This window comes from Athene cunicularia (assembly GCF_003259725.1).
Source record: "Athene cunicularia isolate RWA chromosome 7 unlocalized genomic scaffold, athCun1 chr7_part1, whole genome shotgun sequence".
NCBI lineage: Eukaryota > Metazoa > Chordata > Aves > Strigiformes > Strigidae > Athene > Athene cunicularia.
Window position 1 is genome coordinate 15817057 of NW_020799107.1, and position 24087 is coordinate 15841143.

At 36.6% G+C, this 24087-nt stretch overlaps 1 protein-coding gene across 1 annotated transcript in view; it reads left to right on the top strand.

Annotated features, from left to right (window-relative positions):
• The first annotated feature begins 10681 nt into the window (after positions 1-10681).
• Positions 10682-24087, top strand: part of TLK1 (tousled like kinase 1) — a 46540-nt gene continuing 33134 nt past the window's right edge. Inside the window, exons 1-3 of the mRNA XM_026852771.1 lie at positions 10682-10902; positions 13337-13455; positions 17280-17351. Of these exons, the coding sequence (XP_026708572.1) occupies positions 10857-10902; positions 13337-13455; positions 17280-17351 (237 nt within the window). The 5' untranslated portion in view covers positions 10682-10856. The remainder of the gene's footprint in view (positions 10903-13336; positions 13456-17279; positions 17352-24087) is intronic.

The following is a 24087-nucleotide window of genomic DNA, read 5'->3' on the forward strand; positions in this document are numbered from 1 at the left end:
TGGTTAGTTTTGCAGGGCAACAAGTGCTATGCAGCTGAGTATTTAGGTGCTTCTACATGGTGAATGATGCTAACTGCACATAAGTAATTTTACTGGTGTTTTGAAATATGTTTTGAATATATACCTGAAAATACTTTTTTTCCCCCAATTTGCAATAACAGAGATTTACAACTCTGTTCTGTCCTAATTTTTGGTTGCCCTCAGAGCTTTAACTGCATTTATGTTTTGAAATTTTATTCACGTGATCACAGACTTTGTTCCATGAAGCCTGTTCTTCACTGACCCTGCAAATTCTCAGGAAGGGACCGTATTGAAAGGAATAAGAATCCCTTCTTTCTTCTGAAACTTGAGTGAAAGTGATAATACAGCAGAAAAGAAAGCTGGTTTAAAATTAGACGATGAGTACTGGATAGGATAAATGGCTGTAATGCAGATTTCTTTAATGATAATGCTGAGCAACACTAAACCCGAATTTTCAACAGATGATTACATAGGATGTTTCTTTGTGAACTGGGTGGGTGCTGAATTTTTAAAAATGTTCAGTACACAAAGTTGCAACTGAATTTAATGTATACTGTTGATATCAACAGGCTTTGTAGCTGTGCTGTGAGAAGGATGAGTACAAAGTTTAAAATATTTTCCCCTTAGCCTTAAACTTGATTTTTCACTGATTCATGTGTGATTTCATACAAGTCTTTTTCTTTTTCCTATCTGTAGAATGGGTGCAATGCTGCAGGGTCCTAGGAAAATGTAGGTGTAGTCATTAACATGTAAGCTTTATGTGTGTGTAATTTACCTATTTAGAGCTGCATTCTGAGGGGTTCTTCTCTACAAGGGACTTTGAGGAAATTAGTTTCTTCCACTATTCAGCAAAGTTTGGATTGTCTTGTTACTTCAGAGGCTGATGGTTGAGTTGTGAATTTAAAAAAAAAAAAAAAGAAAACCCACAAAAACCTAAGGATTCTTTGCATAATTCTTTAAGCACCACACAGCCTCTAGACAGGGTGCCTATGGGAGAAAAAAAAAAAAGTCGCCTCCCACGTAGCATGACTCTACTCAGCTCGGTGGGTGCAGGGTCCATGCTGCATGAGCTGCCTGATTGTATGGTGGTTTTTCACGAAGCTTGTGATTGTGCAATCTGAATCTCTTAATGTAATTTTTTTGACTCAAATTTTTAGTATTTGCTATGCTGTGTGCACCATATAGGTATTTTGAAAGGAGAAAATTGACAGTGTTATTTGAGGTTAATAACTTTTCTTTCCTTAGAATGGTGTAGTTCAGAAGCCAAAAGAGTTCATGAGTCTTGTGGTTACAGTTAGAGGTGAATTTACTGTCCCAGTTTAATCTAGCTTAGAAGTATAATAAGCTTTTTAGCATGTTTGATGTTAAACTGTGGCCTCTTTTGTGTAAATGTATGGGGGTTGAAGTTCTAGTTGATCACAATGTTGTGAGTGAAATAGATTCATGTATTTGGAAAGACTTGGGATTTTAAAAAATTTCTTATTTGTAGCATGTTTCTTGCCATGTAATGGTGAGAACAATGTAGATTAAGAGTTACATACTGTGATCGGCGGTTTGTTATGTCCTGTGTGATATAGGGAGCAGAGCACTTGCCTCAGCCTCAAAGGACAGTGGACTGTCTGCGCTGGGGAGATTTGGAAGATCATGAGGGCAGAAGTGGCAGTAGGAGCTACAGAAGTAAGATTAGGAAGTTCAGGGAATTAATAACTGAAACACACTCCTATTGACACAAACACAGCTTTCAAATACCAAATGACTGGTATTATAACTCAGAAAAATAAGATTAATTTATTCTATGAAATTGTTGGAGGTTTTTGGACTGCCTTTCTGCCCTACAGGTAACTTCCAGAAAAATTTATCTGGACAAAAGGTGCACAATTTATATTTGTTCCTTCATGGTTTACTTTTTCTGAGTCATGAGGGTGAGAACCAAAAACCTTGTGGGAAGGGGCATTGCTTGCTCTCTCCCTGCTCAGTAGGTGACCTCTACTTTTAACTTCCTTTTCACTCCTTCCTTACATAGCAGAAACTACTGTTTATTTTTGATATGTGCAAAAGGCCTGTGCCATTTTAAATTCTTGCAGAACAGCCATTTCGTGGACTCGAGTGTTTAGAGCTCCAGGTTTGTTTCCTTATAGCTGAATGCATCGAATGAAATTTGCTGTACTTTCTGGTATTTCTCTAGATAGATGTTTCTTCTTCAGGACTGCTCCAGGCTTTTAGTCCTTTCCAGCATAGAAATAGATAAAGGAATGGAAGGTAGTGAGCTTTTGTTCAGTGTGATGCATTTTTTGAGTGTATCATGAAACTGGTGTTATCTTGTGACCTGTTAGTCTGCATCACCAACAAGTGACCCATGAACTTGCAGTGTGCTTCTACTTGCTCACAGCCTCTTCCCCAAGGGGACAGGGAGCGTCTGGTTTTACAGCAAATGAAACTGAAATGGGCAGATTTTGCTTCTCTCTTTCTGTTTGGATACCTTTTACAGAGCTGTCTGGAAGCACAGAAACTGCTACAGATTCCTCTATGTAGAGATGAAAAGGACACCGGTAGAGATGGGCAGGCAGCACGTCACCTGCATGTGCAGCCCAGACTGTATTAGTTTTTATCTCTCTTGACATAATGTGTTCAAGGCAGATGTTTGCTGCCTAGGAAGGCAGTCTTTTATTGTTCCTGCCACAGATGTCTTGTGTAACTTTGGCAAATACCTTAGGTGCTTTCTGTAAAATATAAACAACCTTTTCTTACCTTACAGAGGGATTGGAAGCATAAACTTCTTGTCTGTGTATTGTATATTTCTTTATTGATCATAGTGGTACAGTGCAATACAGCAACACTGATACTGCCCTATGGGACACTTAACAAGGACTTCTTTACTTTTAATTGACCAAGGGTCTCCAGTAAGCTAAAGTAACCCAACGGGGTGCCATCATATTTTCTTCTAATCTTTTAACTTGGTAGCATGCAATTCTAAAGTATTGCATTTAGTATAGTTTTTCCTTAACCAGAACATTGTTCTTAACTCTGAAGAAATAAGTTACTGCTTTTGACCCTACAACTGTGTAAGGAAACTTCCCTTTCCAGAAGAATGTTGCATGGAACCTAAATGTGATTGTTTAAGGCTTTACAGGAGACTTCAGAGAGGTTAGTGTCACGTTTATTCAGGCACAGACTATAGTAATCAGAGATGACAAGAAACATCAGGAGGATGTATTAGTTGGTTACCCAGTTCCTGCCAAAACTGACAGTTGTCTTGAACAAACTTTATTAAAAGCACTTTAAATGAGTGCTTTGTATCTCTGATTATTCTGTCACTGTAGCAGATGTTCATGTCAGATGCTATCATTAAAAAAAAAAAGTTTTACTGAAGATGCATTTATTTTTCAGTATCTCTACATTTGTTCTAAATGGACTAAATAATTAGAGCAGTACTTCAGACAGTGATATTCAGCTAGTCAATAAGCCTGCTTCTCAGGTATCACTGTCTTTAGCTGTGAGGAATGCAAAATGGTCAGTGAAGACTATGTTAACAAACCTACTTGTTTCTTTGAAACACTCTGGCTTTGCCACTTCACTATTAAATGGAAGAAGTTGGCGGTATTGAAGAGCCACTAAAATCCTTCTGCTATATCAGAATTTGCTCGTTGACTGCTCTTGGCAGTTCAGAATAATCTAGAGAACAATTGCAAGTGAGTAATCCAGGTTTTTGAAAAAGCAGGAAAATAGGACACTTGGAATGGATACCATTCCATGTAACGAAAGTGTTCACGATATCACCCATTTAGTTTGTATATGTTCAGAGTGTTGACTTTGTCAGGCTCATTCTGCATATGTAGCCAACAACTTGGGAAGTCTGTTTTTAGCAATTTTTTTTAAGCTCTTACTTGTATGAGTTCAGAATAAGCCTTTTTAAGTAGGACATTTCCAGAAGGGATATTATCCTTTTCTGTGATGTAATTTTTATAGTGGCTTTTCTGTCTGATTGATATAGGAGGGCTCTCACACTGGAGAAGGTTCTTGCAGTTTGGGATTTTGGTGTAGGAAGTACATTCTGGTCTTACCTAACTCAACTCTGGTCAAACCTAACTTGTTTTTAAGAGCCTGGAAGGGATAACTGGACATGGATAGGGATTTTGGAAGTACATTCTGGTCTTACCTAACTCAACTCTGGTCAAACCTAACTTGTTTTTAAGAGCCTGGAAGGGATAACTGGACATGGATAGGGATTTTGGATGTGGGGAACTCTTTTTCCAAGTAGTTTGTTCTGCTGTTGGACACAGCGGATGTTTCTGTTACTACATCCATGAACTGGTCTGTTGAATTCAGTTTTTGTCTAGTTAAGGTGTGCAGGGGCGAGGAAAAAATACAGTGATACCATTCTTCAAAATGAGCTTCCTTACTGCTGTTGAGGTGTGGCTATTCCAAGATAAAGGGCCTTCAGGATACTAGTAATATACTGCATGATCTTCCAGTTGTCCTTTTTACCTTTGTTCCTCATGCTAAACATTATTCAACAGACTCAGGAAGGACCTTGCCGTGGTTCTGTTGCTCATAGCGGTATTTGCTATGCTAACGCTTCCTGTACATGGTGCACATGGATTTATATTAGAAGTTTGGGAAATGGATAGGCAGGTGCCATGTTGAATGTTCTGTGCTATATCTTATCTTCTCTTTATTAATTATTCTATATTTGCCAACTCCTATCATTAATAGGAAAAAAACCACACTGCAAAAATAATGGGGGCAGGATGGGAAGAATTTGATCTGTGAAGAATTCCTTCAGGAAGAGCTAGTATAAAGACAAGTCTGGCTAAAACCTGACCCGTTACAAGGATTCACATGCCAAATAAAACTAAATGTTGACTCCTTTTCTGAATAATCAGCAGGATTGGTATGAGACACAGCATGCCATTGTTTCAGCAAATATTGCAAAAAAGCTTCAGTAGCTTTCAGAACCATCAGCACCATTAATTGTTAGACAGACTTCAGTCTTGAAAACTGTCATAGACATGCATATTATCTTTTTTCTGATTTGGGATGTAATTTTAAAAGGTGCTCAGTCAATTGGGTTTTTTCCTTCAGATCTTTCTATTGCCTATATTAGTGCTTATCTTAGGTACTGTGCTGCACCTCAAACATACTGTGTTTACACCTGTGCAATAGGTTGTCTGGGGTGTTGGAGGAAAATGCAATTATTTATATGCAATGTAGGGGAAATGCTGCCACTTAGAAATAAGAGCTCTTCGTTGCTTCAGGAGGCTGGTGCATTGCTTTTGAGCCATGTGTGGCTTTCAGGCAATTCAGCTGTACTTCCAAGGGGTAGAATTGGTAGAGGGACTCATCAGAAATGAGGCATCACTGGGTTGCCTTGGACATAGTTACATGCCTGGTTCAGCCCAAATTAGAACCAAATAGACCCTTCGGGAGCTATTGTCCTCTCTGTTGTATGAATCACTCCCTGAGCTCTGGATGAGCCGTTCTAAGTTGCCATCCTTGTGGCATATACCCACACGCATGAGTATATGTTGTTGGTTTGTGGCCAGATAAAGACATCAGTAGGCAACTTGTAAATTCATCTTTGCCTCTGCTGGCTACAGCCATCTGATGAGACACATAATGGCCAAGGGATCTTTAGAATAGGGCGCCCAGCTGAAAGGTGGGGAGAATTAAACATTCTTAAATTCTTACTCACAAATGTATCCTAGCTGATCTGGAGTTGGTCCAAGTGGTTTATTCGTAAGTCTTTCTTCAAGGCATTAGCAGAGGTTCCCTCAGAACATATTTCTCTGTAATTCATTTTTCCTTTACAGGTTGTTGGCCAGACGAATGAAATCCAAAAACTGGCAGCACAGAGATGAAGTCTAAAGATCGTTACAACTTTTTTATCATTAAATAATTGATTTCTTTTGTAGAATGATTTGCAGAAAATTATCCAGCAGCCAAAGTTTTCTTTGGTTTAGATCAAATTTTGGGACTGTTGAACTCTTAGGAGAAGTGAAATAAACAACGTTCAAACATTTTAAAAAAGCGAGCTACGGTTCTTTCAAAAAACCTTAGAAAAAGACTTTCAAAAAGAAGTAGATTGCATTTTGGGGAGAGAAGGGACACACAGAATTTTTTCCTGTTCTTTCAGCACCAGAAGAATTAAAGTTGAATGGTAAAGTCCAGGTAACCCAACAACCTATGCAAAATGCACTTCCTTGTCAATATTTTAGTTCATGGGAAATTGGTCAGAAGTTATTGTGTTTGAGTTGTTTGGGTTTTTTTTCCCCATCAGAAAAAAAAACTTATTTTCTCTACTTTGTATTTTAACAATTTTGCATCCAACAATCATACAACTGTAATCAGACACAAGTTTTATATTTGTCAAAACCTGCTGCCTTCTGATGGTTATGGAGATTTTTTTTTCCTTACAATTTGTTAGATTTACCATAGTTGTTCTTTTTTTAGGCCAAAATTTGCCAGTTACTTCATTTCCCTCCCATAGGTTTTATGTAGACTAAAGCCTGATCTATCTGACTGCTAATTATCCAGCTTTTTCTCTCCTTTCTTGTACTCCCCAGCCTCCTATAAGCAGTAGTCACCTTTTGCTTGGTGGCATCCCTCTGCCCATTCTTTTGGACAGAGGCTTTCTCATTTAAGGGGATCAGTTTGTGGAATAAAAACTTTCCTTAGATTGTTAAGAAAAGCACTTTAAATTCACCTAAGCACCTTAGCAGTGCTAGGTGGTATATTTGATAGGAAACAGAAGTGCCTAAATTGAGAAAATAACGTCATTGAGAAATACTGGTTTTGTACTATTTTTTCTGTGTTGTGTGCTTCAGTGTTAACCGCCTAAGGTATTAAAAGACTGTTACCTTTTCACTGTGCATTTAAAACAACTCTCGATTAATTAAATGGATTCTGTTCTTTCCTGGCCCTGGGTTTAAATATGTGTGTCTCTCGTTAGGAATTTCTTCTCACTTAAGGTCTTTCAGACGACTAGTTTCACTTGAACAGCAGGATGTTTTTCCCTTTTTCTATTGTATCTAGTGCTGCTGTTTGACTTTAGCTACAGTGAAGGTTTTTCAATTCGAATGTAGTACCCTGACCCTTTTTGTGTTACCCGTTGTTCAGATGTTACAGTAGCCACATAGTCCTCTGTAAAAAGTTAAATCCTCTTCATTGGAAAGCCAGTGTTTATAAGCATTTCTAAATTTCCACGATAATCTTTGTCATGGGTGATCTGTAGCTGTTTGCTGTTATTCTGGTTTTTGGAAGAGCTGGAACCCTGGGGCCTTGGTAAACAGTGTCCTCTAGGCTTTGTTTATGTAGCTATTGTTAGGAGTTAAATACAGTTTTAGGATTTTTTGTTTGTTTGTTTTACTTAAAATCTCAGAGATTCTTTCTTGCTGTCTGCTCTATTGACTACTGATTTAGGTTGAGTGGGACCTTCTTCTGAAGCCACGGTACTGAATGACTGTGGCCTCGGGATTGTGATTCTTGTTGAATGGTGATGCACTTCAAAGCCTTCTGCTAAGGGCAGGCTGTGTTTTTGCTGTTACCTTGGAATTGAACTCTTCTCAAATTACTGCTGCTTGGCTTCATGCCATCATCCTAGCATCTCAACTTGTTTTAGCACATTAGTAGTTTTCAAGGCTGTTTCCATTTCTGTTTTCTGTGATTCCCCAAAACATGCTGTGGAAGAAAGACTATTCAAGACATGGTTTAGCAACACAGGAAAACTTTGTTGTTTTTTTTTTTTATTATTAATTTTTCAGTCTTGCAGCCCAAATGTTCTATTTTAAATGGAACAGGTGTAATTTTTTCCAATCTAAAAATCAAGAAATTTGTATTCACTCTTAGGTTTGATGTCTTACTGTGTTTTGGTTTGCTGTGCTTTTTCACTTTAGACTTGTATTTTAGAGCTCTGTATGTGCCTTCACTGACAACTTGTTCTGAGTTGCTTTATTCCTCACTGGCTTTATAAGGTACTGAAGTATATATAGAGTATAAGCTGTAATAAATAGAAAGTTTTACTATTAATAGGAAGAGACCTTGATCAACATGACAGTGACTTGCTAGTGTTTACCTAAATACAAAATAGTTTGTTACCAAATAGCTTGTTTTCTTGGAGACAGAAATGTTAGCTTCATTACCTTATTTTCCTGGAGAACTAAAAAGTCCTTTCAGGTTGGTGCTGCAGTAAAGAAAGTCCAGCATTTCAGAAAGGTAAAGGAGAGGAATGAAGTTGAGCACATGGTTTGGTTGGTTTGGTTTTGTGTTTGCTTTTTCCTAAGTGAAAAAAGAGAGTAGCATGCTTAAAAGAAAATAACATGTGGATGCAGAGACAAGATGCATCTTCATGTTGGTGAAAGAAGAAAAGTAGTGTGACCTTTTTTTTTCTTTTTAGGAGACTGCTTAAGCATTTTAAAATCTGTATTTTTAGTAATTTTCTGTAGTCTGGTTTGCATTTGGTATTTTAAAGCTTTCCTTTTATCTGCTGGTACACGTGTTATTCTAGAATGACAAGAGCTGTCATACTGAATTGTTATGAAGTTAAATTATTAGAGCATCAGCATAATGGGATAAATACATATTTAGGATATTCCAAATAGAAATAAACAGTACTTAAAGACTTCAGGGATTACATTGCAATGCTGTTAAACGGTGGTTTCTGTACTTGGAATGGTTACCATGTGTAAAGTCTGGTGTTCATAACTTCAAAGACTGTTTGATACCTTTAAAGGAATTTTGATTAAAAAAGAGAGGGGCAGTGGGGAAGGTGCTTTCCAGGCTGCTTTTTTTTGCCAGTTGAAATGTGTAGTTTTTCCTTTTAATTCTTTTCCCATCTCTTGCTCTTTTAGCTGGATATTTGTTAGATTTAATGATCTAAAGGATGCTCCTGTCAGTAAAGACACTATATGGTGGTAATATTGTATGTGTTAATGTGAAGTGTTCCTAAAAATATGTTGGACATAATTCTCATACCATGTGTGTTACCATAAACTCTGAGTGCCTACTAGTAGCACATAAGAAAATTTGATTCGTATTTGGGCTATTGTTAAACTGTCATTTTCTCTTCAATAGATGGGTCTCCATGTTGAAGTACTTTGCTTTGGCATTAAAAGCTGTATGCATATAAGTCTGTTAAATAAACCAGACCAAACCAATATGCCTTTCACTGAAGTGAAAGGTGGTTTGTGCTGGCCTTGAATACAGGAGAAGGATGCCTCAGTCTATGCAGAAGCTAGATTATTCTTAATGAACTTTATCTTCATTGTAGAAAGCTGACAGTGTATGAAGCTGTTGATCTTTCTTCATCTCAAAACTGTAGTTGATTACCAGATAACAAGAGTCCATTCAGGGTAATAAGAGAGTTGAAGATAAAGAATGAATCTTGGAGCTTGATTCCATATTTAGTGGAAAAGAAAAACATGTCTGATCTGTCAAGCCTTTGTGTTTGGGTCTGCAACACAGCTCTGTAGTCTAACAGTGTTTCAGTTTTATGAGGTGAAGACTTGCAGTTGCAACAATCTGCTAAACTTTTTCTCCTAAAATGGCAATTTTACTGAGGTATGAGCAAGTATTTTGATTAAATAAAATTAAATTTAAAAGATTAAATTAAATCTTTTGCAAGTATTTGTATATTTGGAGATAGGTGTGGGACCTTCAGGGTACAGGTGTAGTTGCACATTATTATTTTCTGATCACCAGTTCTGAAAAATTCAAACTACCATGGAAAATCCTCTGATTCCTAACATCTCTGTTTTTCTAAGGTAGAATATGCTATAATTAATTATAGCAGATGCCAGGAAAAAGCTTATAAATTGCTTATCTGAATTTATAACTTTGACTTTTGACATAACCCATTGCTTAAATTCTCAGAGGAGATTTAGGAGTTCTATTCAAAACAGTTCTTTCAAAAAGTGTCTTTTTCAGGACAAGAAATCTGTATTTTTATATTAGTTTTTAGAGGAGAGGCTATATATGGTTCTGAAAGATAAATTAATATGGAAGATACCACCAACTCCCCCAAAATAGAACAGCTGGGTAGTGTTAGTAACTTTTTATAAAACATTTCTAGAAGAAGCATTCAAAAATCTTGCAGTTGCAAGAAATAAAGAAAAGTAGTTTTTTTAGGGTTCTTCTGTGAGTGTCAGGTAATCTTTCAGGTGCTCTTTTTGGAAGGCAGAAGTTTGAATGTCAGTGGGTGGTAACAATGTCAGTTTCTTTCTTTTAATGTCACTGTAAATATGCTGTAAGTACTTTTGTAACATGATTGTGTGTCCTTTGATTTAGTGAGTTGTCTTTAGGGGGGTAGGAATCTTAGTCAAGTAAGAAGTCTGGGTATATTTTCAAAACTGTGAGTTATGTCAATCTTGTGGGCAGCAAGGTGTTCTGTGAGCAGGAGCATTTATGAAGTTTGGTGTTTAAAAAAAAAATATATTTTTTGTCCCTTATATGAAGTGCCTTAAAGCTAAGTACCTTTAAAAGTAGTAACTTGTGCTGAGAACTGAAGGGTTGTACAGAACTGCGTGTTCTGGAAAAAACAGCTGTGTATCTGGAACTGAATGGTGTATTTTAAATTACAGGATGAATGAGGAAGGCAGTTTAGTAGGTCTTTCTTGGATTCTCTCTATGTCGAAAGAAGCTTTTCTGTCTTGTCCTTCAGATCACAAGGATGTCTGAGTGTGTTATGCTTTTTGGTTCTGGATGTTTAACAACAATAACAAAAATCAAACCAAACCAAAACCCCTGAACATAACAACAAACCACTCCAGCAGATATAATGAAGAGAATACAGTGCATTCATTAGTGTATGTAGGCTCTAAAATCTGAACAGAAAAAAAAAAATGAAGGCTTGTATTTCATCTGTGCTGTGGACTACCATTCTGACTGGTAAGGTAACCCAGGGGTGCTGAGCTATTTAGTGCATTAGTATCTAGATACAGTGCATGAGACCTGCAGTCGCAATTTTACCCTGCAGCACTTTGAATGAGACTTAGCTCTCCACAGTGATTATTGCTTTCCAGTATTTTGTAAAATAAACAATATAGGGTATGGTAGTGTCTGTTTCTGTAATATATGCATAGTTTGTAATTGCTAGAATTATGTCAGTTATTTTGAGTAAACTTTGTGGGCAGTGACTATCAAGTAGGCTAGTAAATCAAAATAGTGCTAGTCTTGCTTCATTAAATAGGTTACTTTGGTAAACTAATACTGGTTATTTCAGAGTGGCATACACTTAAACACTTCTACTGTTACAAAGCAAAACAATAATCATTTAAACTCGCCTGACAAATCTGTTGTGATTAGTTTCTTATGCCTTTTCAGAGCAATACTTTCCCATTAATGTATAGATTACATACATACTAGGAAAGGTATGCTGTACACATGACCTTTTTTTTAAAAAAAAAAAAGCTTGTGCATATGAGAAGTGTATGATTTGGTTTTTAAACTCTTGGAAGCAGTACACAAGCACATTTTAGGAAGCAAGAGTTTAAAGAGGATTCCTGATTGTTCTATACTGCACATACGCATAGTAAAATAATCTTTACCCCGAAGAGCTTGCAATCAAAAATATGTAGAAATTGAAGGAATTTTGACTAGGCAAGTTCAGAAGTGGTATTGCAACTGCTGATAATAAGCCAGCTGCAGTTTCAAACTGGGTAATTCCCCTGAATTATTGGAAAAAGAGACCTCCAGCTCCGTATGTGGCTGCATTTGGGTTAACTCCCCCACCTCCAGAAAGAAAATGCAGTATCCTCAACCTGCCACTTGTGACTTGATTTTTTCAAAAGAAGGCTCTGCCAACCACACATTTCCCAAATGTCTCATTTCCAACCATTTTTCTCTTGGTGTGGGTTTTTTCCATCAGAGGAGCTCTGGGTAACAGGCTCTGTGGTAAAAGAGCATTGACTTAGTGTTCACCATGATCTGCCTTCTTGTGGGAACAAGGGCAGCTTGATTTGGCCATATAGCAGAGCCAGGGTTTTTGCTACCAGGAAGGTTAGCTGCATGGCCAGGAGTGGCCAAAATGTGTAGTACAGAAAGGTCTGTCTCGCTCTTGAATGTTGAAGGTTTGTGAGATACCTGAGAATCATATAAGAAAGTTTCTCATGTCTTATTAATGGTGGGGAAAGGTATGCTGATGCCTGTGTTGTCATGATGCTTAGCTGATGGGTAGAAGTTCATAGGAACACTTACACTTTGCAAACTGTAGTTTTCATAAAAAGGAAATTCCAAAAGCTTTTTTTTATAGCACCATTTGAATATTCATAGTTATTACTTGCAGTCCTTTCTGAACTGCTGTGTTGTCCTGTGGGACTGAAAAGCACAAACTTGTGGAATTGTGTCTTAGCTGAAAGAAATAAGTCTGTACATGGTACTTGAGGGATGTGCTATTAAAATAGTGTATGAAGACTTTAGCATTAAATATCTTAGTCAGAATAAAGCAACTGAAATGTTTCCAATTGAAGATAAACTGAATGTTCAAGTAGTTGAAAAGATAAAAACAAAGAATGTAGTTTGTGTAAATACAGAAGACTATTTGTCTAGATCATCTTTCAGACTCATTAAACAGCCGTAAGTGATTTAAATACAAATTAGAAAGCTGCACATCATGTTGCAGCCTACTCATGTAGGCTGAGCTCATCAGAAACTCCTTTTGTTCCTCCATTTCCTCCTACCTTACTTTCCTTGCTGATGGCAGCAGCACTGCTTTGCCCCATTTAGCAGGACTCTGTTGGGGGCACCACCTGTGCAAGGGTCACTGTTACTCTTGGCTCCTTTCCTATTGCTGATCCTGCTCCTTGCTTCTCTCCCTTCAAACCTCCATATAACCCTGCATTCCCTTGCACTTGTTGGGGACTGTGGTCTACCTTCTGATTTTCATTTTTTCCCTATGATTCTTACTGTTTTGTCTTGGATGTTAATAGCCTAAACAATTTAAATCATATGGAAAACTAGGGGATTGCAGAAATTGGGAGATTTTATGCTGGAAAATATTTTAGTCCTGTCAGCTATTTTTTAATCTAGAAATAATTACCTGGTTGGCAATTATATTGCACACTGTAGGCTCCATGTCTCTTAGACGCCTTCTAACAGGTTCTAGTTTTCACTAAAATTGACAAGGATATTCTGATACACAGAACTTTACCCTGAATTTCTGGAATTCATTGAGTGTGTTCATTATTAGGTGACAGATGGTGAATCATTGTCAAGTTGAGGGTATAAATCCTTTCTTTGTATAGGCCAATGGTATGTTTGTCATGTTTGTAAAATATTCCACTGCAAATTTAGGCAATATAACTAATTTATTTATCTTTTTTAGGAGCAATGGATGAGCTTCATAGCCTGGACCCAAGAAGACAAGAATTGTTAGAGGCAAGATTTACAGGAGTAGTAAGTGGCAGCACTGGGAGTACTGGAAGTTGCAGTGTTGGAGCTAAAGTAAGTTCCAAGAGCAGTCATCCAGATCTACCATCTTTGAAATACTAATTTACCTCACACTGTCTCTTTTCCTGTGTGATTTACTTGAAGTATGGGTTGGAAGAGGCTCTTAGGAAAATCCTTGTTAGTCTGTTATTTTGCTTTGAGAAAGGTTCAGGATAAACTATCCTGATTGTGACATAGACATTTAATTGTTCCTAAAAACACCAAAGAATGGTCTTGGTCTTATACAGTCTCTCTTATGGTTTTGCTCTAGTGTACATGTGGTCAGAGATGGAAGGTTTCACCAGTATTTAAGCAAAGTTGTCCTTTCTGCAGATGGCCAGCTGCTTACAGTTCAGCTTGACATAGACACAGGGAGTCTGGTGTGACCTCTGTTTTTAAGATTAAACGTGTTTGAAGATTAATATAAGGAGATTAACAAAGCCAAATTATTTCAACTTTTCCAGATGAATCAATTTTATCTACTTTCATTGTAGACTTTTTGCAGCCTGTCTGTTAGTATCTAAACCAGGATGCAACACTTGAGGAAAAACCTGATGAAGGTTGAATAGCGGGGCTTAATTACTTTCCATATGTCATATATTACCCCTCAGTTGATACATTGACAGAATAAATTTGCCTTTATTACAAATTCTGTTCAAGTTACTAGCTTCTACTTCCAAGACTGGTTTCTGCAATACTATTGCCTAGCCAGAGGTACTCCATTTTGTATTTGTACATTTGAATGTTCTTCACTGAGTGTAGTCCCTAATAAACAGATGTTACAAAGGTAATTTTTTAGGCACATTTTCCCCATGACCAAAGTACTTTTGAATTCTGTTTCCAAAGCGTTTGGAGTATCCTATATTTTAAATATTTTACACAAATTTGATTAGTATTTTTCACTTCCTATTCCACATTTTAATTACTGTTACATTTTTAATTATCTAGATTACAGAACAAAATACTACCTGATAGCAGATGTTGATGAAATTTCTGGAGATGTGTGATGTGTCGATGACTATTAACAAACTATAAAGAATTGAAATCAGTGCATAGTAATATTGCATCATATGTTCTTAATTTGCTTTGAGAGTGACATGAAGGAACTCAAGAAGCTGTAAAAAAGGTGACAACACATCTACCATCTTAACTAAGAAGTGAGTTAAATGGTCAGGGAAAGTAATCAGGTTAGATTGACACAGTGTAGTTGATGCACTGTTATTTTTTCCTTTTAATTGCCTTCTGACTGTAAAAATGTTTACTTGCCATATCTTACGATTAAAATTAGATAGAGACAGACCCAGTAATTCTGGCCCGACTTTGTTTCTTTCTTCCTTGGGTTCTCTAGTACTACTCCCCTAATTTATTATCTCATTGTAATTGCTTGGGTAATTGCTCATAATTCAAATGACTGTTTGTCCTTTTTCATAACTAGATCTGTAACTTCTTTTAACTTTTAGTGTGTTTATAAGATCTTCTATTAGTTTTTGATATGGCTGTGTTAGTCCCTTGTCTTATTGTCAGTCTTTCTTCCTCAGAATCTGTCTACTGCGATGTGTGCAATACATTTTCTTTAAAAGTAATTATCAAGCTTCTTGGGGTTCCTTTTCTTTAAACTTTGATTCCTTGCGAGTCACTGCTTATGGTTTTCATAAATCTGTTCAAGTCTTTTTTTTGTTGTTTCCTGTTTTTCACCTGATTTTACTTTTAGCCAAATTACATTTCACTTTCAGGTTTTCAGTTCATTCATCCAGAGTTAGCCAGAAGAAAAAAAAAACCCAACAGCTGATTTCCTTTTTCACTCTAGCATATAAAACATACATTTCTTGTACATGACGCATTCCAAGATCTGTTCAAAGAGGTAATTGTATCTCATCCAGTTGATTTTCCAAATGGATAGCTGGATAAAGTGTTTTTTTAATACTGTTGAATGCTTTGATAATTGTTTGCAGAAGGTAATGCTACCACTGTCTTCTGATTGATGCAGATCCATCCTCACATGACACTGTTCTTCTTAGCTTTCACCAGAAATATTCCACAAATCATCTTCAGTATACAGTGCAATGTCTCTTCTTTCTCCTGCTTACTTTTTGTTTGGTTTTAGGAGGCAGGAAGGAAGAGAGCAATATCAGTATCTAGTCCTGTGATTTATCCCACCATCAGTAAAATGGCAATTATATCAGTTTTTTTGTATTTTTTATTTTTGACCATTCAGCATATCCAAGCAGATAACATGAAATGTAGTAGCTAATCTGGGCTGCTTGGAATATGTTGTTGGGGTTTTTTTCCTAATAGAGTCATTAGTCTTGGTGAGGGATGTTGAGAGAAGCTTACCTGTTGTTTTTTATTAAAAAAAACTGATAAAACCTTTTAAATGTGCAGAGGTAACTGAGAAAATGTTACTGTATAAATATAAATAATAAATGTTAATGTATAAATATGATCTGCATTGTTCTGGAGAGATCAATGAAGACTTTGAGGACAAAAATGAAAAAACTCCCTTTTCATGTACATATCCAAATCCATATGTACCAAATTCTCATTTTCGTATTCTAGTAAGTCAATATAGAGGTTGCAGCTGCACTTACTGGTTATTTTTGGAAACATTCTTGGTCATTGTTCTTCTATTAATTAAATTGAGATGGACTCTTATTTATTGGGACTAGTATTTTGAAAGCCTCCCCTCATCAGCTGTTTTGCTGAAGAGTTCTGGAATTGTTCAGGGGAAAAAACTTAGATCTTCAAGCTTTTTCAGTAAGCAAGGGTGGAAATACAAATACAGGTTACGGAGTTCATTGTCTTAGCTGACTCCAGTGACCAGATACTGAGACATCTCAAGAAAGAACTACATATAGGCATTTCTGTACTGGATACTGCTTCAGAGGGCAACACACATGGAAATGGTGTGGTTTTAGTTAACATTTATCCAGAAATTTTAATTCGGAGATTATCTCATTATTCAGAAGATGTCACAGATCAGTATTATCCTGCAAACAGATACAGTGCTGGAATTTAGTGCTTTGAAGCAAGCTGAGTGTTTGCATTGGAACTAGTTGTTTTCACTTCAGAGTATTTGTTCTGCCTTTCTATATGGAAGAGAATAATCCAATGGTGTAAGATTTTCTTTCTTTTAATAAAAAGAAGCTCAACTGATGTTGGCATTTTTTGTTATGTGAATGTGGAACAGACTCTTTTAATAAAATGTCCTTGTTGCCATTCTGTGTTCAGAAGATCTCTGAATAAATCAGCCTTAGAAAATTTCTAAATAAATATTGTAACTGGAGGCTGTTTCACAGTTTTTATCCTTTTTTTTTTTCTCACTAGTTTATTATTTTGAGGGAAATTATTTGTTATAAGAATGTAGAATAATATTGTCAATAGATTATAATTTTCTGTCATTGAATGGATTAAAAAAATACTCTCTGCAATAGCCTAGTATCCATCTTTGAGAAAATTAAACCCTCTTTTTCTTCGAAAAATGAAAATTTTAGTAGTCTCCAGCACTTTCAGCAATATTGGCTTTTTAAGCCCATTCTGTGGAATCATTTGGTAGGTTTTTTCTATATCTTGTAATTTCCAAATAAGGCTGAAACATTTTTTAATATTCTAGGGTTTTACCTATCTTAAAACCAAATCAAAATACAGAATTCACTGTGCCCTGTCAAAACACAATCCTGTCAGACTTATCCCCCTTACAAGTCAATTGCTCTATAGTTAATAAATTTTTCCTTACAAGCATGAAATAATTGCCATAAACTGTTATAGTTGTGAGTGATAATAGTGGATTAACTGTTTTATTAATCTGCATATAATCTTTAGCATTTTCTTTGTCTCGGTAGGCCTCAACAAATAACGAAAGTTCAAATCACAGTTTCGGAAGCTTGGGATCTTTAAGTGATAAAGAATCAGAGGTAAGTATATGGGGCAGATGAATTATGACCTCAAAATTGTAATGCTAGCAAGTTGTAATTTTATATTCTACTTTGCCTTATTTTATATAGCAACTTTCAAAGTAAAATGCAAAATACACATCTAGGTAGGAAAAAACATACATTACTAAAAGATACTGTCTCTTGGAGGAGGAGACATGACTTCATAAATGTTTCTTTGGAGTTTCAGTCATGAAACTAGCTGCTGCTTCTTTGTTATCTATGTAGTTGTGCTGTGAGGATACGCACAGCTTTTGGAGTGGAAAATGCTTAGACATTTTGCTGTCTTGTGTTCAATAAGTAATAAGGTTTTCATCCACAAAGATAAACTTTGACTAGATGCAGTCTTTAGTTGCATCTTTGAAAATACTCTAGAAACTAGTTTGTTGTGTTTTCTTTAAAAATACAGATTTACTCCAAGGTCAGACAGTAGCTGTCATCTCCATTTGTAAAAGCTGCAGTTGTCACTGTATTTTCTTACCTAGTACCACTTCATAATCCAAAAAAGGATTCATACTCTTACTACATTTTCATGTGCAGAGTACTTACTTCCCTGGAGTAGAAGATTTTTCTCTTAGTGACCAGCACTGATATAGTTGCACTAAATGCAGTTCTTATGATTTACCTATTTTGGGGTTTGGTGAGTCCCTCTGACAGTTTTACCTGTGTACATCACAAATTGCATTAATAAGGGTACTGAAAGAGTTGGCAGATGTGCTCACCAGATGGCTTTCCATGATTTACGTGGTCATGGCTAACTGGGGAGGTCCCATTGGACTGGAGGGTGGCAAATGTGACACCCATCTACAAGAGAGTCAGAAAGGAGGATCCAGGGAACTATAGACCTGTCAGTCTGACCTCAGTGCGAGGGAAGGTCATGGAGCAGGTCATCTCAGGTGCCATTAAAAGTCATATAATGGACAACCAGGGGATCAGGCCTAGTCAGCAGGGGTTTATGAAAGGCAGGTCCTGCCTGACAAACCTGATCTCGTTCTATGATAAAGTGACCCAACTATTGGACGAGGGAAAAGCTGTGGATATTGTCTACCTGGATTTTCGAAAAGCATTTGACACAGTTACCCATAGAATTCTCATAGAAAACCTGGCTGCCCATGGCCTGGACGAGCGAACGGTCTGCTGGGTCAAGCACTGGCTGGCTGGACGGTCCCAGAGAGTGGTGGTCAGTGGAGCTAAATCCAGCTGGTGGCCGGTCACAAGTGGTGTTCCTCAGGACTCGGTGTTGGGACCATTTCTGTTCAACATCTTTATTGATGATCTTGGTAAGGACATAGAGTGGATCATCAGTAAGTTTGCAAATGACACCAAGTTAAGCGGAGGTGTCGATCTGCATGAGAATAGGGAGGCTCCACAGAGAGACCTGGACAGATTGGATCGGTGGGTTAATGGGATGAGCTTCAACAAGGTCAAGTGCCAGGTCCTGCACTTTGGCCACAACAACCCCATGCGTTGCTACAGGCTTGGGGAGGTGTGGCTGGAGTTGTCTGGAAGAGAAGGATCTGGGGGTTCTAACTGACAAGCAGCTGAACATGAGCCAGCAGTGTGCCCGGGTGGCCAAGAAAGCCAACGGCATCCTGGCTTGTATTAGAAATAGTGTGACCAGCAGAAGGAGGGAGGTGACAGTCCCCCTGTACTCTGCACTGGTGAGGCCACACCTGGAGTATTGTGTCTGGTTTTGGGCACATCAATACGAGAGAGATATCGAGGTGCTGGAGTGAGTGCAGAGGAGGGCAATGAAGCTGGTGAAGGGCCTGGAATAAATCCTGTGAGGAGGGATTGAAGGAGCTGGGACTGTTTAGCTTGAGGAAGAGAAGGCTGAGGGGAGATCTTATCACTCTCTACAACTACCTGAAAGGACAGTGTAGAGAGGTTGGTGCTGGTCTCTTCTCACAGGTAATTAGTGACAGAACAAGGGGGAATGGCTTTAAACTGCAACAGGGGAGGTTCAGACTGGACATTAGGAAAAAATTTTTCACAGAAAGAGTGGTCAGGCTGCCCAGGGAGGTGGTGGAGTCACCATCCCTGGATGTGTTTAAGGGTGGTTTAGATGAGATGTTGGGGGATATAGTGTAGGGGAGAACTTTGTAGAGTAGGGCTGATGGTTGGACTCGATGATCCCAAGGGTCTTTTCCAACCTGAAAGATTCTGTGATTCTGTAATAAGATTATACCTATTGTAAGCAAGAGCGTATTCCAAGGCCCACGCTAGACGTGTGTTTGAGTACGTGTCTTGCCAGAAGAGTTGTTTGGACTTATTCCAAAAGAGTTGATTTTGACGTTATTCTTACTTATAAAAGCTTTATTTTGAGGCCTAGTTGTTCATTCACTCAGTCACTATGAGACACCGATGTTTGCTTTTATGCTGGGCTGACCAGCAAGTGAATTTTGCTGGTTCCCAAGACTGATAGCTTATAAAAAGATGTTCTGTATGTGTGATTCCATGTTGTCTTCTGAAAAAGGCTCTGCTATGTTTTTTTTCCCCTTGCCTTTCTCAGCTGGAGTTTCATTTCAATTGCATATAGACCCTTTTCTTAACCAGAAGAGTCTGTCTGCCTGTTGTTTTTCTTCATGGCTTTTCATAAAAATACTTTAGACAGTGTTGCAGTGATACAGTTCTGATGTGGGTGTGGGAATGGAAATGTGCTGCAGTAGCTTGAAGATTATGATGCATTATTGCAATTCCTTGACAGAAAAACATGTCTGTGAGTAGTTGAGTCATCTCAGAACACTGACTATACATGTAATAGCTTTTTGGTCTAGAAAAACATTATTTTACAGTTGTATACATGAAGTATGGAGGCAGTGTTTTTCCAAGTCATGTAAGTTTGGAAGTTCAACCCATATCTTCAGTCTCTGCAGTGTTTTAACCTCAAGCCATGGATCTGGGAGAATTTATGATGTTTTTTTAAAAAATACTCTAAAATTTGGATTCTAAGGTAGAAATACACTTTTTTTTTTTTTTTCCTAAAAAGTGCCTGTGTAGATCTTCAGTGTACAGTGCTCCAGGTTTCTTTTGTTTTCTGAAAGATGAGTCTTAATGACATTAAATAATTAAATACAATTTCTTGACCCATTTTCAGAAGCTGTTGATTGTATTCACTTAAATTAAAATTGTTATAGCAAATATGTTAATAAGGTTTTAGATTTTTTTCTTCAAATAACATCTGGTTACTTATATGCTGAAATCCTATGAAAAGTACACTTTAGTTCTTAATATTGCAAACAGGTTGTGGGGTTTTTTGTGTGTGGTTTTTTTATTGGTGTGACAATGAAGTTTTCGTAATAATAGGAAATTCCTCTTGTGGATGGTAGTGTAGAAATATTATAAACTTACATGAGAAGCAGTGCCATCATTTGAGGTTGAGAGAGAACCATTGTATTACAATAGATTTTGGGAGGGGGAAAAAAAATAAAAATGCAAATCTCAGAATCATTGACATTCATTTCTAGCAAGAATGTCAGTTTATAATCAAATGATGATGGTACATTCATGTCATCATTCTGTGCTTTCATCACTAAATGGCACATTAAAAGTTTTCAAAACAAGGCAGGCTTCCCTCACACACACCCCTTTTTGTTTTTCTGGTGTGAATTTTTTCTTTTTTATTTTTTACACACAGGACTGCAGAAAATACAACTATTAGAACTATAGGCTTTGGGGTTTTTTTCCCTGTCTGATGGATGTATGAAGAGGGGCATTTTATCTGAATAATAGTTTTAATTGAGATACTTCACAGAGTTAAAATTTGATCTGCAGAATAACTTGGAACCAGGCTTTATTCTGAATTCATTTCAGCGTTGTGAGCAATAAACATTAGCTGGAAGTTTGATCTCAATATCCACACCTGTATTCCAGTTTCTTTTTAAATATATACATTATTTTTTATTTTGTTAAATGCTTTGTTGCTGTGGTACATAGATCTTAATTTGAGTGTGTATTAGCTACTTGTAGTTAAGATAAATCCTAACTGACTACCTCAGGTTGTGAACAAGTGCTTCTGGTAGTCCTCCAATATTTTTGCCTTCCCCACCATTCCTCTTTAAAGTAGATTACTCCTTGTTTTGGTTACATTCTTCTGTTTTTAACGGGTATTTTCTATGTAGATAATGAATTAATTAAAGAAAGACAGCTTTGTCTGTGGCTTGATTTGTCCAGTTTGATTAGTTATTTAAATATTTTGGTCTGCTTATTTGTAGCTGTTCAGTTGCTGCATTTCCCAGTAATAGAGAACCCTCATTATAAATGTAGTTTCAGAATTAACTAAAGGTTTGATCTAATTGGAATTTATAATGTGTTGCAGAGGAAAACAGCACTGCTGTATTTTTTGCTGTAATTGTTAAGCTTTGGGAGGAGCACAGGATTTAGAAGAAAATAATTGTGGAAAACTATCAACTCATTCATTACGCATATGAAAAATATTAATAACTAAAATGTCATAATTATTAAGCATACTGAAGATTTAAGTGCTGAGAGAAAAAATTAAAACTTTGATTTTATTACACATTTTTATTTTTCTTCCTCTACAAGAATAATGTCCTAAGTAATGCTGTTATTGGTTCTACAATGTTAGAAAATACTTAACTATACATAAAATATATAAAAATAGTTTTCTGATGTTTTTTTAATGGAGATTAACTAGTTGAAAATTGGTACTTATTGTTAAAATAAAATTGGTACTTACTTTATAAAATAAAAGGGGATGTGAAGAGCCAAGATTGAAAACTATAAATGTTAAGACTTGTGAAAAGCACATTAAAATCAAGGGGTAAACTGGGATCAAGACCATGATGTATGAGGCTCTGCTAATATGCCAAGCTGTGGGTAACTTTAATATAGCTTTACAATCTAACTTTGGATAGTGTAAAGACTATTTTGTCTTGCTTATGAAATAGTGGGATTTTAATCTAAATCTTGGTTGTATGTAAATCCTTCTGAAGTGTCTGAAAGCAGCTTCATTCTTCATTTATCAAGAGGATACTCGTTGGCCCCATTAGTCTTCAGGTTCTTGTAATTCGCATGATTCCATTCATTAGAAAGGATTTTGGAGAACATTTTCTAGTGATTGATGTATGCTGTACATTACCATGCGAATTTTATACTTAGAAAAGGTGAACATGACCTTGTTGGGTAACCTCATTAATAACCTCATTAGTGTGCTAATACTTTTTAGTTTGGAAGGTTAAATTAAACACTGAAAGAAATGAGAAGAGATTAAGGAAATAGACATTTATGAGAAATTTGAGTTTCGGTTTTAAAACTATAAACCTTTAAATGTCTGGTTTTTAAATAGAAGATGTCAGTCACTGCATTTGGAAACTAATTTTGTTGGGGGAAATCTTAAATGTTTAGTCATTAATTAGGTATTAAACAACTTTTTTTGCCTGATATAGTAGGTAAAACTGACTGCATTAGTATGATAACTGCAAAATTGAAAGATGGGAAATAAGAATAACATGAAAATGCTTGGTTAAATAGTTTCAATTTAGTTTTGTGGAAAGATAGCCTAATGTTACCTATTTACCTGGCAGCAATTGCAAATTCTTAAAGTAATATTTCTAAGCTAGGCTTTCTACCTTTAGAATCATACAGTCTTAAGATAACTAAGATAATTTCCAAGAGTCTGTGTGGTACACTTTGCTGATGTACAATACCACTGCAAAAGATGCAGATTTTGGTTGGAAGAGTTTATTTAAAAAACAATGTATGTAATTTGAACTTAATTTGTAGCCTAAGAATACAACAGTTACAATTGTAAACTTAAAGTGTTTTTGTGAAGGGATCCACAGAGCTAAAACTTCTAAAAAGTACATAGTGCAGATAAGGAAGACCTTTCTTGTCCTGACTGTTCTATTATGGACTGATAATTTTCTGTGGATCACCAGTAATTTAAAGTGGTTCTTTGCCAAAATAAATGCTTTAGGATATTTGTAATATATTTTTATTTGAAGATACCCACATGGAGAATTTGGAACTGAAAAATACTTGAAATACTTTTAGTGATGGTCTGAAATTTGAATTTTGATGTGATTTGCTGAGTTGAGAAAGAATATTTGGAGCACGAAGTGAGAAATGCGGTGTAATGATAAAATGATATTTAAAAAATGAAGCACCTTATTACTGATCTCAAATTTGGTTGGAGATACAAGGGACAGTTGATTTCTTGATTGTAAAACAGAGTTCATGAAATGGCTTTGATTCATTCTGTAGTTACTGGTATGAGGTTGCTTGGTGGCTGAATACACACACAGCTGCAGGATCTTTTTCTTGAACAAGCAACTTGTAGAATTTACAGTGGGGAGACTAACTGGGTTGAATCCTCAGATCAGGAGACAGCATATCTAATTTAGAGATGCTACTGATCACAACCCTTTCTTGTTATCTGTGTTGTACATGCTGATTGTAGTTTCTAGGCAACTATATATAATATTTCTGGAATAAATTTTTGACAGATCTGTATTTTTTTTGTTTTATCATTGATGTTTTTCTTTGACTTTCTTGAGGTACAGATATAATGGGGAGTGGATCACATCATTTTCCAAGTGGATAGATAAACAGATTTTGAGCAATTGCTATCTTTTTTTCTCCCCTCTCCCTCCCCTCTCCCTCCCCTCTCCCTCCCCTCTCCCTCCCCTCTCCCTTTCCAGATTCTTATAGAAGTCTACTGTTTATATTAGTTTGGAGATGACCTAGGAACTTTGAA